At 47.0% G+C, this 16,882-nt stretch overlaps 1 protein-coding gene across 2 annotated transcripts; it reads left to right on the top strand.

The window, feature by feature from the left end:
- Window positions 1-4,654: 4,654 nt before the first annotated feature.
- SERPING1 (serpin family G member 1) lies at window positions 4,655-16,630 on the top strand. Of its 2 annotated transcripts, XM_060103972.1 has the most exons (8): window positions 4,655-4,727; window positions 5,253-5,327; window positions 6,134-6,563; window positions 8,254-8,388; window positions 10,256-10,459; window positions 10,656-10,795; window positions 14,501-14,702; window positions 16,128-16,630. In XM_060103972.1, exons 2-8 carry the CDS (start codon window positions 5,277-5,279, stop codon window positions 16,379-16,381), a joined length of 1,416 nt encoding a protein of 471 aa, XP_059959955.1. In that variant the 5' UTR covers window positions 4,655-4,727; window positions 5,253-5,276; the 3' UTR covers window positions 16,382-16,630. The 2 variants fall into 2 exon arrangements, with proteins under 2 accessions (XP_059959955.1, XP_059959954.1); XM_060103971.1 differs by lacking the exon at window positions 4,655-4,727 and having other exon boundaries at window positions 5,199-5,327.
- The last annotated feature ends 252 nt before the right edge of the window (window positions 16,631-16,882 follow it).

Raw genomic sequence — 16,882 nt, 5'->3', positions numbered from 1 at the left:
TACCAGCAGCTGTGTCTGGAATAACTCTTCATTTTATAAATGTCTGGATTGTTTGAAAATTTTTACAAAAAATTTTTTTTACAAAGAATTTTTTTACAAAAAAAGTACACATGTGACATTGTAGTGATAACTTTGAAAGCATGATATAAATTTTCCTTAGAAAGAAACAAACGAGGAACTTCCCTGGTGATCCAGTGAATAAGACTCCTTGCTCCCAATGCAGGGGGTCCGGGTTCGATACCTGGTAGGAGAACTAGAATCACGCACGCATGCCGCAACTAAAGATCCTGCATGCCTCAGCTAAGACCTGGTGCAGCTAAAATAAATAAATAAATATTTTAAAAAGAAAGGAAGGAAGAAAGAAAGGAGCCCATTTATTTTTTATTTATTTATTTTTTTGTCCTTTTTATTTTATGGGACCGTTGAGACAATATAATGGGATAATTATAGGTAATAACTAAAGGTAAAAATTTTGAAATGCAAACGTCATATGCAAATACAAGACCAAAGTACTAGTATTTCACTGTCAGAGTTTCTGTTCCAGGTCTCACTTTCCTCATTTATAAAAAGGGGGGAGGGCTGGGATTAGCGTAATACCTAAGGTATAATAAATGTACAATATATATTAGTTGAATAACTTATTTCCAAAGTTCTTATTTTGACTCTATAATTCTGAAATGCCCCATAGGTTGAAAAAAAAGTAAGAAACGTGGTTATGAAAAGTAAACCATTGCTCAAATACTTGAAGTAAAATCTGATTACAAAGAATTAACTCAGAATAAAGGTTTCCTTCTGATCATCCCCCCCAAAAGAAAGCTTTAATATAATATACAGAGCAGGAGCCCATTTAGAACACCCATTAGGAGTCATCATCTGTTTCTGTTCTACCCAGAAAAGCTTTGTATTCTTTGGCCTTACAGGGCCTTCAAGTAGGTTGTGAGTCTGGGGTTTGGGTGTTTGTTTCTCAATAATTATTTGGATCTAATCCAGGTCTTTGTCTCTCACTCCCCGCTACCTCCTACTGGTAGACTGACAGGAAGGTGAAAATCGAGGGTTATTTTATTTTATTTTATTGTGATAACACTTAACATGAGGTCTATCCTCTTACATTTTAAGTGTACATTGGTGTGGGCTATAGGTACGATGTTGTATAACAGGTCTCTAGAGCTTGTTCATCTTAATTAACCAAAGCTTTTTTTTTTTTAAATATTTATTTGTTTATTTATTTGGTTGCACCGGGTCTTAGTCGCAGCATGCATGTGGGATCTAGTTCCCTGGCCAGGGATCGAACCCTAGGCCCCCTACATTGGGAGCATGGAGTCTTAATCACTGTGCCACCAGGGAAGTCCCTAACCAAAGCTTTATGTATATTGATCAATAATTTCCCATCCCCATCCCCGACCCCCCCCAGTAACTACCATTCCGATCTTTGATGTTATGTGTGTATGTGTGTGTGTGGAGTCAAGTAGGTGGTGTGTTGCTGTGCATACATAAGAGAAATGGTTGGCTCATGTCACACACGTCCTAGGTAAATTTGTGCACCTGGTCTACCTGGCAGGGCTAATCAGAAGAGGTGTTTCCTCTTCACTCTCATCTCTCCCAGGCAAAAAATATTTGCATCTTTTCCTTTTTGGCAGGTCAACATCTGACATTACAGATTCTGGGCCCTGATCTATAGTAAATAAGAAATCAAAGAAAATTTTATTCTCCTCGAATGGTATTCCTCAGCCAGGGTTCTGAAGAGAGGATTGAGCCCTATTGCCCAAGACATTCTTTGTACGTAATCATTCCACCTCTCTCTGCATCTATAGTGGTACTAGTTGTGTGCTATCTGTGAGAGAAATGAGGAAATAATCACCCAAATGGTTCTCTGTCTTCTGAGAATCTGGTAACCCTAATTCTTCTGCCCGAGTTCCAAGGTTGGGGCAATTTTTTGCAGAGGAGAAACTACAGGTGTACAGATTTTGAGAAAGCGTTCACCCACAGCAATTTGTACCTTCTGTATCTGAGGACTCACCCAAGAGGAAAAACCTGATAAAATGCTCTGAGTACAGGGCTCCCCTGGTGGCGCAGTGGTTGAGAATCTGCCTGCTAATGCAGGGGACATGGGTTCGAGCCCTGGCCTGGGAGGATCCCACATGCCACGGAGCAACTAGGCCCGTGAGCCACAGCTACTGAGCCTGTGCGTCTGGAGCCTGTGCTCCGCAACAAGAGAGGCCGCGATAGTGAGAGGTCCGCGCGCCGCGATAAAGAGTGGCCCCCGGGCTTCCCTGGTGGTGCAGTGGTTGAGAGTCTGCCTGCCGATGCAGGGGACACGGGTTCGTGCCCCGGTCCGGGAAGATCCCACATGCCGTGGAGCAGCTGGGCCCGTGAGCCGTGGCCGCTGAGCCTACGTGTACGGAGCCTGTGCTCCGCAACGGGAGAGGCCACAACAGTGAGAGGCCCGCGCACCACAAAAAAAAAAAAAAAAAGAGTGGCCCCCTGCTTGCCACTAGAGAAAGCCCTCGCACACCAAACACAGCAAAAATTAATTAATTAATTAACTCCTACCCCCAACATCTAAAAAAAAAAAAAAAAAAAAAAGTACAAAGAGCTTTAATGAGAATTTCCACCACCAGGAACTTGAACTCATCCACCACCAGGAATTCCGCAGCAGGGAAAAGTCATGTACACATATGACACGAAAGAGCTTCGTGTGGGCTTATCCCGCCTCACCCATTGTTCTAATGGCAGATAAACCCAGGACCTGCCCCCAATGGTGGGGAAAGGACTGAATTCACAACCCTAAGCTGATTGACTATCGGATCACCCACACTAAGGAAAAATTGTGCAAACACCTGATTAAGTCAACCTCAGGCCATTCACTCTGGGGAAGGGCTTCAGCTTCGCTCCAGTTTCATCAGGCAGGACAGTATCCACAAAGCAGAGACACCCTCTAAATGTCCAGAAGAGATGGCTTTGGCCAGAGAGCTGAGATGTCTAAAGGAGGTTGGGAAGACCTCTCCACTGGTCCTTGTCCACCCTGAGACTCTGGTCCACAGAGCACCACAGTCTTGCAGCTGGACACAGGATGTTCACTCTGCTGCTGGCTTTAGGCTAGCTCCTGGCACCTGCCAGTAATTCATAGGGGTTAATACAGGATTTCAGGCTCAGAGAGACGTGGTCCACATCCTGGCTCTGTCACTTACTAGCTGTGTCATGTTAGATGAATCAAATAATTTCTGCTGAGTCTCATATTTTAAAAATTTGATTTCAGGTGGGATTAATATTAGCACCCACTTCATTGGTGTCATGAGAATTAATGAAAGGATGAATGAGGTTGACTTCCATCATCTTCTTTTTGTTTGGCTGAACCACAAGTTCGAAGGCCCCACCTTGGGCCCTGGGAATGGAGAAGTGGCATTGTGTGCACAGCTGTTTCAACCATGGCACTGATGTGAAAGAACTTCCCCATGACTTTGGAGGTTCCCCAGTGGTTGCAGGGAATGAAGTACCTGCAAAGCTGGTGTCTTTGTCTTTTCCGAAGACACCCCTCCCCCCTCCAAGGAGCCACACAAATATTCTCTCTCGTTTCTGTCCTTGGTCAACCCCTTAGAGGTAGCAATTCTGGCGCTAGCAGCCAACTTTCCAGAATGTGCCAAATAGGACAGGCCCAGCAGTGAGGTGATCACAGAACATCAGAGCTGTATCAGGTCATCAGAGACCACCTTGTTTTGCAGAGGTAGGGTTGCCAGATTTAGCAAATAAGATACAGAATGTCTAGTTAAATCTGGATTTCAGATAAAAGACCAAAAACTATTTTTTTGAGTATAAGTAGGCCCCATATTGCGGGGGGCATATTTCCAAATAAACTTTTTCTCGTTTACCTGAAATTCAAATTTAACTGGGCTTCCTGTATTTTATCTGGCAACCATGAGAGGGGAGCTAGGTGCTGAGAGGGAAAGCAACTTGCCAGGGTCACACAGCAAGCCAGGTCTCACAGCCAGGTCTGTTGGCTCCCAGGCCACTCTCTCCCACCCTCAACACATATAGCCCAGCTTTGTGTTTTTCACTTAAGGTGAATGCTCGCTAGACTGGGTGCTTCAGATTCCTTGTCTGTTACAGAATGGAAGAACCACTAACTCCGGGTTTCCAAGAGGAGAAGCAGAACACCTATGGAGGAGAGGCGAGGTGAGGTTAGGACCTCAGGAGGTCCAGTCCAGCCTTATTTTCAAGTGAGGGCTCTCCAAGTGAGCCAGCCATTTAAGTGCTGTAAGGCTCTTAACTATTAAATGGGCACAATCGGGCCTATTTCCAAAGGGTTACTTTGAGGATCCACTGAGATGAGCAATTCCGGGAAAGCTGGCTGCTTGTGAACTGTGGAGCACATTTTGTGTCTGTGCTGTTTCTATCATGACCCATAAAGATGCAGGAGGAGGCTTGGCTGTGTACGGCTGAGCGCTGCACCCAAGTGTCCCCACCCCCGGCTCCCAAGGGGTTTTGGGCTAAATTCCCGGCCTGGCTTACGAATCAGTATCCGTCCCATCCTGATTTACGGGAAATCACACCAGCGATCAATCAGCCTTAATTTGTAATTGGGCAATGTCCTGGGCCAGCCAATAGCTAAGACCGAACACCCGCCCCCCCACACCACCACCCCCACCACCCCCCCACACCCCGCCCCGACGCTGTGGGACTCTCCACTTAGTCTGCCCTGAAGCTGCCCAGTGACCGGGAGTTTGGAGCAGGTTTGGTGCTGGGGAGGAGGGTGTTGGGAGAAGGAGGTCTCCTCACCCTCATCTCCTTTTCCTCCCCAGTGCCCCGCCCCCTCCCCTTTATCTCTGCAGTGTCTGTTTGCTTGCTTCCTCTTAAGACCTCTGCCTCCCCCTCCTTCCCCTCCATCTCCTCCCCCAGGGCTGTCGTGCCCAGCCCCCTCTGGACCTCCCCTCCTGGCAGGGCCCCTGGCCTCATTGTTTAGCTAAAGCAGGACCCTCTGGATGGAACAGATGGACGGAGACCCGGGCCTGGGGGGAAAGGAAGGGCCAGCCGGTGCCGGGAAAGGGAAGCGGTTTGGGGAAAACAAAACAGGGGGAGGAGCCAGGGAGAAGGTGGCCTCCGCACGGAGGAGGGAGGGGACGGAATTCGCTGAGAGGGGTTAGGGCCGCGAATGGAATGGGGGCGGGCCCCGGGGTGGGGCGGGGCGGGGCGGGGCGGGGTGGAGGCCCCCTAGGCCCGAGGCTCGGAGCTGGCACCGACGGTGGCTGGCTCTGCAGGTCTGGGCTGACGTCGCCGCCCAGATGGCCTCCAGGCTGACCTCGCTGACCCTCCTGCTGCTGCTGCTGGCTGGGGTGAGTGACCTCTTCGAGAGGTGGGGGAGGGGAGGGGGGCCGAGGATTAACCCTTCAGGCTCCGGAGAATGAGGAGAGCGCCTCTTGGGCTCAGCAAGTGTGATCCTAGCGCCGGAGTTCGTGCAGAGCATGGGAAGAGCGGGGATTCAGACCCACGCAGGGTCTAATCCTGACTTGCTACGGTACCAGCTGCGGTGGCCTTGAGCCAGTCACTTCTGCGAGGCTACCTGTCCTGATTTACGAAGTGGAGAATAAAGCAGAAGGATCAAAGAGGGGAAGGAGATGGACAGCATTTTGCGATATTAAAAGCAAGGGGTTGTTGAGGAAAACTGAGCTGCGGAATGGAGGTTGGGCTGCCGAGACCTAGGCTCTCCCCCGTGGTCTGGGAGGTCAGGGATAAGGGATGAGCCCAGGACACAGGTGGGTGCTTAACTTTGGCGCGTGCATTCAGTGTGTGTGTGTGAAGTTGACAGCAGTGCCCTTTGAGATGTATCAGATGATGTGGTAGTGATCAAGGATCTGGAATCAGAGACCCAAGTTTGACTCCTAGTTTTTCCTTCCGCTTCCCTTGAGACCCTGGGCTAATTACTTAATTTGTCTCAGCATCAGTTTCTTTTACCAATGAAATGGGAAAATATACGCTTTCTCTGAAGGAATTACTGGTGGTGGCTCCAGGGCAGGCCCCTCTGCTACCAGGCTTCCCCAGGAATAATTCTCTGGTAGCCCACCTTCTCTTCCTGCTTTGAGTGTTTGAAGGGGACTGTGCCTCATAATAAAAGAAAGAAAGAAAGTCTCTTGAACCACAGGATAGAGCCTCCTCAAATCTGATTGGTATCAGCCCTGTGGATCCAGAGAGCTTACAAGGAGGGGAAAGTGAAGGAGATATCCCAAAAGGAGATATTCCCAACAATGTATCCATTCAAGACACCGAGGGCTCTTCCACGCTGCTGAAAACCAACTTGACCATCGAAACAGTCAATACCACCCAGCCCTTCAACCAGTCCACCACTCAACCCATCCAACCAACTACCCAGGCCACTACTAAGCCCTTCTGCCCAGCGCTTGTCACCTCCTGCTCTGACTTGGAGAGTCATTCAGCAGAGGCCGTGCTGGGGGAGGCTTTGACAGATTTCTCCCTGGATCTCTACCACACTTTCTCAGTAATAAAGAAGGAGGAGACCAACATTGTCTTTTCCCCGTTCAGCATCGCCAGCCTCCTCACTCAAGTCCTGCTCGGTAAGAACCTGACTGAGTTCTCTCCAGGTTATGTATTAGATGTTCCCATGAGGGGGGTACATATCCAGACACATACACAGCTATCTATGCCTCTGGAAGGAAGCTGTAAAAATGGGCTACACTGGGGGTGAGGGAGGGGAATCTTTTTATTCTGGAACTTTCATTTAACAATGATGTAATAGGCACTATTGCTTATAAAATCCTATGGACTAGGGCCTCCCTGGTGGCGCAAGTGGTTGAGAGTCCGCCTGCCGATGCAGGGGATACGGGTTCGTGCCCCGGTCTGGGAGGATCCCATATGCCGCGGAGCGGCTGGGCCCGTGAGCCATGGCCGCTGGGCCTGCGCGTCCGGAGCCTGCGCGTCCGGAGCCTGTGCTCCGCAACGGGGGAGGCCACAGCAGTGAGAGGCCCGCATACCGCAAAAAAAAAAAAAAAAAATCCTATGGACTATACAAGAACATATTAAATAAGGTCCGAGCCACCAATCATGGTTCAAGGTAAGGCCATAAGGAAGATAAACAATAAGAGAGAGATGTAGAGTAGAATCATGATAATGCTGCTTCTTAGCTGTGTAACCTTGGGCAGATCACTTAACTTCTCTGAGCCTGAGTCCTTCTGTGTAAAATGGAAATGGTTGTAGTGACCTAAAAAAAATTAAGCAGATAGCCCAGTGCCTGATGTGGTAGGAGGTCAAAAAATGTTAATTCCTCTGCTTTCCTGAGAGACCACAATCAAGTCCCCTGGGGTAATTACCCTAGGAATGGCACCAACAAAGTGCTACAGCAGTGGAAACAGCTGTCACTCCAAGGGGGAATTCCAGGAAGGCTACTAGAGACAGTGCAGTGAGCACGTAAGAACCTTTCTTCTGTAGTCCCAGAATCCTAACATCCCTAGCCTGTACCCACTGGATGCCAGTAGCAGCCCACCCCCCAGTTATGACAACCAAAATGTCTCCACATGTGGCCAAATGTCCCCTGGGAGGCACATTTCAACTGATTGGTTTCAGTTAATTTTTTTATTGCCCAAAAGATATGGCTTGAATCTTTTCTCCATCCTCCAGTTGTTAACTCTGTGATCTTAAAATGAGTAGATTACTTACTCTCTTAAACCTCAGTTTTCTCATCTGTGTAACGGGGATAGGAACTGTCCTTACATAAAAGGGTTATGGTGAAGATTCAATGAGATAATATGGGAGAAGCACTTATGAAGCCTGGAATGAAGTAAGTGCTCGATACATTTTATCTATTACTGCACAGAAGTTGTGTACAATAAGTATTCAATAATGAAAAACGGAAAGGGTATTGAACATGCATCCTCTTTTACGATTTCCTGATGTCTCTTCTTAACCATGATCTAGTGTCCCTGCCTATAAGGTGAACCTTTGTAAACCTGAACCAACTAAATAATAGGTCATGCGGAACAGGCAGCGATTGGACCAGGCTTTGGATGATGAGTGGTATTAAAATTAGGTAGGAAAACGGAGGAAGAAAGTATTCAAAGCCCTAGAAAATCCTGTGATTATTCATAATTCCCCCACCCTTCTCTTTCTGACATGTATTATCTTCCAAAACACTTCTGGCTCTGATGATATGGGATTCCCCCCAGTGCAGCCTGGTCCCTCAACCCTGGTCCCCAACGGTGGTTTTCCACTCCTCCTGCAGTTGCCCCTCGTCTCTGCTGTTTGTTGTAGGGGCTAGAGGAGAAACCAAGGAAAGCCTGGAGCGACTCCTCTCTTACCCCAAAGACTTTACCTGTGTCCACCAGGCCCTGAAGGCCTTCACGTCCAAAGGCTTTACCACAGTCTCTCAAATCTTCCACAGCCCAGGTGAGTTCCCCAGGGAAGGATGGCAGGTGTTGAGCTGGGTCCTCAGGATTTTGATGGAGACCCAGCACTGGGAAAAGAGAGGACAGAGGGAATGTTAGAACTAGAACAGGGGGACGGAATGCATAGCAGGTTGGGGCCTCAGAAATATCAGGTGGCTCCTGGGAGCTGGATAGGTCCCCTGGTGAGACCTTGGACAAGTCATCTGCATTCATCAACTCCATCTAAAGTAAGAATAGCCTTCTGCCACGATGAAGAGTGGCCCCCGCTTGCCACAACTAGAGAAAGCCCTCGCACAGAAATGAAGACCCAACACAGCAAAAATAAATAAATTAATTAATAAACTCCTACCCCCAACATCTTCTTTAAAAAAAAAAAAAGAATAGCCTTCTGCATTCAGTAATAGAGAGGGCTGGAAAGCTTTAGACATAAAATAGACAAAAAATGCCTGTCAATCTGGGGGTTCCCGGGTTCCCTGGTGGTCCAGTAGTTAAGACTCTGGTCTTCCACTGCTGTGGGCACAGGTTCAATCCCTGGTTGGGGAACTAAGATCATGCAAGCTGCAAGGCCGAAAAGAAAAGTTTGTTAATCTGGGTCAGGGGGGTCTTGGGACTCCTGTTCTTTGTACTTTTGCATTATGTGACTTTGTTGTCATTTATGTATATTACATTATTAGGTAGGTAATCAGAGCAATAAGCTTCCAAAATGACCTAATGCAGTTCTTTCAAATTTTGCTCCCCAGAGCCCTAGGGTTCTGCAGAGCTGCTGCAGGAGTCCTGGTGGGAGTGGGGAGTCAGGGAGGCTGAGTGGGAAGTGAGGTGTCACTTCCTGTGAGAGGGAGATGAAGCCAGGTGGGCTTTGAACTCCCACCAGCCTCAACCAGAGCCCTTTTGTATTGTGGGCTTCAGACATGACTATATTTGAAACCTCAGTTCTGCTGAGCTTAAAAATTACAGATTTAGTGTGATTTTCCTCTTTGAATAAGGAAAAAAATTTCCCTTTTATTTTTTTACTATAAAAGCAATACTCATTCATTGTAGAAAACTGAGAAAATATTGGAATTCCCTGGTGGTCCAGTGGTTAGGACTCTGTGCTTCCACTGCAGGGGGCATGGTTTTGATCCCTGGTCGGGGAACTAAGATCCCGCATGCCGCTCAGCGTGGCCAAAAAAAAAAAAACAACAAACAGGAAAAAAAAACCTGAGAACATATAGGAAAGAAAAAAGAAAGAAAGAAAACTCACCTATCACACCATTATCTAAAAAAAAAAACCAAAAACCCTCTTTTTAGAGATTGGTAAAAATATGACTTAGAGGGATTCAAGAAATGTTGCATTTACTTATTTGCTATAAATCAGATTTATCCTCTGTCTTGCTAGGTTGGTGGAAAATACAGCTGCCTTCACTATTATCTATTTAGTCCAGGAAAAATTTCTCTTTCAAACACTTTTTCTGTTTAGTGGACCTGGGCTTTGGAGAGCAAAACCCAGGAAGTCTTGTCACACACCCTCCAGTGAGGCTGAAAAGCAGAGTCTGTTTCCTGTTGAATTAAGGGAAGAAAAGAGGGAAAAATACAGGCAAATGGAAGTTAAGATCTCAAAGAGTTACCTTGCCAAGCCGTGGTCCCATGGCAAATAGAGACAGTTAAAGCCTAGGATGAGTTCTCCTGCTCTTAGCTCAGGATTTGCCTTCTCTGGGTCTCGCTGAGCACATCTGTAAGAGGAGTGGGCTGGACCCCTGCTCCGACATACCATGTTCATTGGAGCAGAAAGAATGATGGGAAACAAGCTCCCTCTCCAAGCCTGCTCTTGGAAGGGGAGAGAATGTTCTGGGATCTCATGCCTCCCTCTCTCAACCTGCTTCCGCTGCCAGACCTGGCTATAAGGGACACCTTTGTGAATGCCTCTTGGAGCCTGTATGGCAACAGCCCCAAAGCCCTGGCAAATGACAGTAAAGTCAACTTGGAGTTCATCAACGCCTGGGTGGCCAAGAAGACCAACCACAAGATCAGGCAACTGCTAGACAGCCTGCCCGACGACTTCCGCCTTGTTCTCCTCAACGCTATCTACCTGAGTGGTAAGGGGGCCCTGGACCAGGGTGTCTTCCAGTCCTGAGTGCCTCCTTCTCCTCCTGGCTTAAAACCCGCTCAACCCCAAGTTCCATGACTGGATCCCATGGTACCTGCCCCACCCCTTGCTAACAGAACCTTTAACTCTGCTTCATCCTCTCCCCACCTGCATTAGAGTAACCCTTCCCCCACTCTTCCCTCTAGCCAAGTGGAAGACAACATTTAACCACAGCAGAACAAATATGAAGGCCTTTTACAGCAGATCCTCTGTGATAAAAGTACCCATGATGAATAGCAAGAAGTACCCTGTGGCCCATTTCACAGACCCGACTTTGAAGGCCAAGGTAAGTTCTTGGCCCTTCGCACTCCTGTTTCAGAGCCTCTTGCGTATCCTGACTTCTTTCCTGCTGTGGCTCCATCCATGTGGGGCATAGCCTTACCCTTAATTCATCATTTCTACTGCTTCTGACTCTATTTCCACCCTATCTTTTCTCCTTCTCCCCCTCTCCAGCCTTGCCTGAGGCAGGCATTATATATTTGAGGTTGGAAAGCAGGATTCTAAAATTTCTTCATGCATCTCTACTGCATTGAGTGGCAAAAAGTGAGTCGTGTTCCTATTCTGTGCCTCTGTTTCTCTTTCCAATCAACCCACCAGTAGGCCCTGCTGGCTTAGTAAGTCCTCTGTGTGTGTACCTGTGTACAGCATGCATCTGTATGTGTACACATGTCTAGGTATATCCATGCGTTCCTGTATGTGGTAAGTGCATGTGTGTGCATGTGTTAAATGGCTTAAGTTCCTTAGCAGAAATTGAACAGTATGATTTCAGTGGATGAGGAGGGAAGAGAGAACATGGAGCCCAGAAGATTCTAGTTAGTAAACTCTCTCATGCCCAATGACCAGATATTTCTGCCTTGTTAGGACAGCAAGACACAGAACTATGAGACAGAAAACAATGGTGACTTGGTACCAGGCTGAGAAATATAGGCTCTGTTCTGGAACATGCCAGGCTTGTTTCCACCTTGGGACCTTTCCCTAGCTTTTCCCTCTGCCTGGACCCTCTTCACTCAGATTTTCATGTAACTTGTTCCTTCTGTTCGTCTGGTATCAGCTAAAAGGCCACCTTGGTGGAGAGGCCTTCCCCCTCCTTAAAGTAGCTTCCTCCTCACCCTGTAACATCATCCTGTTTTATTATATCCATGGTACTTATCACTATCTGAATTATGTTGTTTACTTGCTTATTTGATTGCAGTATTATCTATCTCCCTGAGATACTGTCTCTTTCCTTGGGATCAGAGACCTTACCTCTTTTTTTCCTACTATATCTGAGGGCCTAGAACAATACCACATATAATAAGTGCTCATTATGTTTGCTGAATAAATGAATGAATTCAATGGAAGATGCTAAAGGGAGCAACTCCTTTAGTATGAATGGCTAGGAAGACGTCACAGAGGTGGGTTCTTTTGACCACTCTTAACCATTCATGCACTTTTCTACCCTTCCATCCATCCGTCCCTATCCAATGGCTTTGAACGTTCCCAACGATTTAACAGAACCAGAATACGTGCATAAGGCAGAGAAGAGTGAATATATATGGCCGGTTCAGGGCATCACTCTAACTCAGAGTATATGGGGGAGAATATCAATGTGAGAGTTTTTTTGTTTTGGGTTTTTTTTTTTTTAATTAATTAATTTATTTATTTATTTTTGGCTGTGTTGGGTCTTCATTTCTGTACGAGGGTTTTCTCTAGTTGCGGCAAGCGGGGGCCACTCTTCATCGCGGTGCGCGGGCCTCTATCGTGGCCTCTCTTGTTGCAGAGCACGGGCTCTAGAGCGCAGGCTCAGTAGTTGTGGCTCACGGGCCTAGTTGCTCCGCGGCATGTGGGATCTTCCTGGACCAGGGCTCGAACCCATGTCCCCTGCATTGGCAGGAAGATTCTCAACCACTGTGCCACCAGGGAAGCCCCAATGTGAGGGTTTTCTAATGGCAAAGAAGGAGTTTTATGCAAAAAAACCCCACTCACTCTTTACAGTTTTGTGGGTTTTAAACAAATACTTAATTTAATATATTCATGTTATAAATTCAAAATCAAACTTTTACTTAAGCCTTTAAATTTTTAGCTGAATTTGCTACATTATTAATCATAATATTTATATAAAACACTAAGTTTCATTTGTTCTTCAATTAAGTCATTTTGAACAGATTAAACTCCTTTAAACCATTTGTTTCATTTACAAATATGGTTAATTAATATTCCCCTAAGCATTTTGAGCTTATGTATATACTTTATAAATACTTCATACATTTGATATACTTGATTTTCTCTTTTAGCATGTCAGATACCTGACAGAACAGAATTACAGCCCTGCTTGGCCATATCTTGCTAGCACCTAAAGCCCACTTGTGAATTGAAAATTCAACCTGAAGAGTAAATCAACTTTCAGTCAACATCTCAACATCATTCTTAAACCAAATGAAATCACCCCACACCTTTTTGTTCAAAAGCATAAAACTAGCATGTCTGATGCTCTTAAAAATTATAAACGCTATTTTAAATAACAAACACAGATTGCTCTGAACTTATCACCTGGTGTTAATACTACAGAGTTGGCTTATTTTGTTATTCCCTTACTTCATTCTAAATTTTCCTGGGATTTAAAGAGTATTTACCCAATGAAGGGGCTTAGGTTTACCAACTCAGGTACGCTGAGGTTGTTGGCTTGAAAATTCAAGACCACAGAGTGGTAATTTTTTGGTCACAGAGGCAAGGTCTGTACACAGGACATGAAGGGTGTGTACTGCCAGATGAGTGTACCCTATCTAGAGCCTCTGTCAACAGGGATCCCCATGTCCATGCTCTTCAGGTGATAAATCAGTGTACAACCTGCTTCTTCTGGACCATTTTTTCAATTCCAACAATTGATTGTTTTCAGTTAATTTTTACATTGCCCAATTGAATTCTGCATTCTAGATTATTCTTTTCAATCTCTCAACCTCAACCATAATGCCATTTCAGTAATAGTCTCTTATATCCTATTAGTTTCTCAGTCCTGGCACTATTGACATTTTGGGTTCGATGATTCTTCATTGTAAGATGCTGTCCCTGGCACTGTAGGCTTTAGCAGCATCCTGGCTTCTACCCACTAGATGCCAGTAGCACTGTGAGCTCCTGTTCTGCCAGCTCCAAACGTTGCCAGATGTCCACTGGGGGGCAAATTTGCCCTGAGTTGCGAATACCCCTGTATTGGACTTGTGGGTCCTGCATTTCTCTCATACTTTTATCTGGCCATCAGTTGTAAGTCCTTCTAGTGGCAAACTAGCTGAAAAGGTAGGCTAGGATCAGCTTGTACCCAATCTTGAATGCCAGACCAAGAGTTTATACTTAATCTCGTAGGCAGTGAAAAGCCATCAACAGTCTTTAAAAGGACGAACCTGATGACTGTGGTGGTACATTATGTACATTATATGCTTTATGCACAACATACTTGAAAGGAACTGGGCTCAGAGAGATCAGATTGCTTGCCTGTAGTGCGTAGTTAATCAGCAGTAGAGTCAGGATGTGATCCTCAGCCTGTGTGATCGAAACTCGTGCTCGGGCTTCCCTGGTGGCGCAGTGGTTGAGAGTCCGCCTGCCGATGCAGGGGACACGGGTTCGTGCCCCAGTCCGGGAAGATCCCACATGCCGCGGAGCGACTGGGCCCGTGAGCCATGGCCGCTGGGCCTGCGCGTCTGGAGCCTGTGCTCCGCAACAGGAGAGGCCACAGCAGTGAGAGGCCTGAGTACTGCAAAACAAAACAAAACAAAACAAACAAAACAAAAACCTCGTGCTCATTCCTCTGCCTCTCGCCAGCACAGGGTTAGACCAGATCTGTTCACCCAGCTGGCATCCTCATCTCATGGCAAAGCCTGGGAGCCTAGTTCTGGCTGCTGCTTGTTGAAATAGTACAGACTGTAGCAGCGGACTGAAGACCAGCCTCGAGTAGGAGAGGGTAGGAGCCAGGAGAGAGCTGAGGTAGGAAGACTGACAATGTGCGTGTCTTACTCTCCAGGTGGGCCGTCTGCAGCTGTCCCACAACCTGAGCTTTGTGATCCTAGTGCCCCAGACCTTGAAACACCGTCTCGAAGACGTGGAGCAGGCTCTCAGCCCCCCTGTCTTCAAGGCCGTCATGAGGAAGCTGGAGTCGGCCAGGTTCCATCCTACTCACCTGGTGATGCCTCGCATCAAAGTAAAGAGCAACCAGGACTTGCTGGGTGAGCCCTGGCAAGACTGATCCTAGGCCATCAGAGGAGAAGAGGTTGTGACGGTGGGCTGTGGGTGGAGGGCGGGCCTTGAAATTCCATTAACCCTCTCATCCTTAATCTCAGGTTGCCCCTCAATCCTCTGATTATCCCACTGGATCGTGGAGGAAGCTGAGACTCAGAAAGTTTGCATGACTTACTCAAGGTCCCTTAAGCTGGTTAGAAGTGAGCCGGAACCCCAATACAGGTCTACAGCCCTCCCAACTGTTTCCATTGCAGTCCCTTGTGACATAGACACTGGGAACAGGTCACCGAGGTGGGAGTGGATGCTCCTCCCTCAGAGACATGTCATAAAACTCAGCCACCCCATGGTACAGGCAAGAAGCTCTCTACTAAAAGGGTCTGGAGGCTTCTGAGTTTAGGGGAGTCAACAGATACTCCGTTTCCTAACCTTAGACCTCACTTCCTGATCTTTGATGTCATGTCCAAATATATCACTTCATTTTCTGTTATAAAACTTGACTTCCTAATAGATGATCTTGTTTCCTAGTATATGACATCACACCCTTGTATGTGACCTCATTTGAGAACGTATGTCCTCTTTCCGATACATTACCTCACTTCCAAGGTCCTTGTGGATAAGGAAGCAATGGCATCACGTTTCAGGGTTTTGGGGGGTTGGGGGCAGGGCTTCTCACCACTTGAGAGAAAGTGGTGGTTAGAGTGAAGATGGGCCCACTGTTAGAGGATCCCATGAACTGGCCCGGAAGGCACATTATAATGCGATTATAATTTGATAAACAACGAGGAGGAGGAGAAAGAGGGTATTGGAACTTGGGACAAACCCAGAAAATTCAGGACAAACGTCTCCAACAGCTGAGGGTTTTGTGCTGGGTTTTTTTTTAGTTGCAGTATTTTAAAAAATATTTTAAATTAATTATTTTTTAATTTAACTTTTAAAATTTTTATACAATTTTATTTTTATTTTTTTGGCTGCGTTGCGTTTTCATTGCTGCACACGGGCTTTCTTTGGTTGCAGCGAGTGGGGGGCTACTCTTCATTGCGGCGTGCGGGTTTCTCATCGCAGTGACTCCTCTTGTTGCGGAACATGGGCTCTAGATGCGCGGACTCAGTAGTTGCAGCACATGGGCCCTAGAGTGTGCGGGCTTCAGTAGTTGTGGTGTATGGTCTCAGTAGTTGTGGCGCACAGGCTTAGTTGCTCTGCAGCATGTGGGATCTTCCCGGACCAGGGCTCGAACCCATGTCCCCTGCATTGGCAGGTGGATTCTTAACCACTGCACCACCAAGGAAGTCCCTTTTGTACAATTTTTAAAGGTTACTTTCCATTTACAGTTACTATGAAACATTGGCTATATTCCCCGTGTTGTACAATCGTGCTGGTCTTTGACTTATTGTTTTTCTCTGGTTATGCCCTAGAATTCTTTGACTTTACCTACGACATCAACCTGTGCGGGCTGACAGAGGACCCGGATCTGCAGCTTTCTGCGATGCAGCACCAGTCCATACTGGAGCTGACGGAGAGCGGGGTGGAGGCGGCTGCAGCCTCTGCTATCTCTGTGGCCCGCAGTTTGCTGGTCTTTGAAGTGCAGCAGCCCTTCCTCTTTGTGCTCTGGGACCAGCAGCACAAGTTCCCGGTCTTCATGGGGCGGATATATGACCCTAGCACCTGAGATCTGCAGGAGGCCGACCAGGGCAAGCCCGACCCCTCTGGCCTCAGCTCTTCTAGTTGCAGCCCTGCTGCTGCCTGCCTGGACTTGTCCCCAGCTGCCTCGCATCTCTGGTCCGCCTTTCACCTGAAGGGCTCCCGTGGGGTCTGGTGAGGGGACCTGCTTCTATCATCCCTTCCCTGTGACTCTCCAAAGCACTTTTTGCAGCTTTCTCTGGTACAAATACCGCAGACTCTACAAATAAAACCTGGCAGACCATGACTTCCTCTCTCATTTGCCTTTCAATTTTAGAGGACTAGGGCTTCCGAGGCCCCTGTATCGGCTAGCTATTGCTGTTACAAGTCACTCCAAACTTAGTGGCTTAAAATAGCAACTATTTATTATTTCACATAAGTCTGGGGGTTAGGGCTGAGTGGTCTTGCTGCTCTGGGATGGACCTGGCTGACCTTCCCTGGGCTCGCTCATACATCTGTAATAGTTGGTGGGTTGGTTGGGGATGACTGA

This window comes from Mesoplodon densirostris, chromosome 7, assembly GCF_025265405.1.
Source record: "Mesoplodon densirostris isolate mMesDen1 chromosome 7, mMesDen1 primary haplotype, whole genome shotgun sequence".
Taxonomy (NCBI): Eukaryota; Metazoa; Chordata; class Mammalia; order Artiodactyla; family Ziphiidae; genus Mesoplodon; species Mesoplodon densirostris.
The sequence above is the reverse complement of the archived record's forward strand: the minus strand, read 5'-3'. Positions and strand labels throughout refer to the sequence as shown.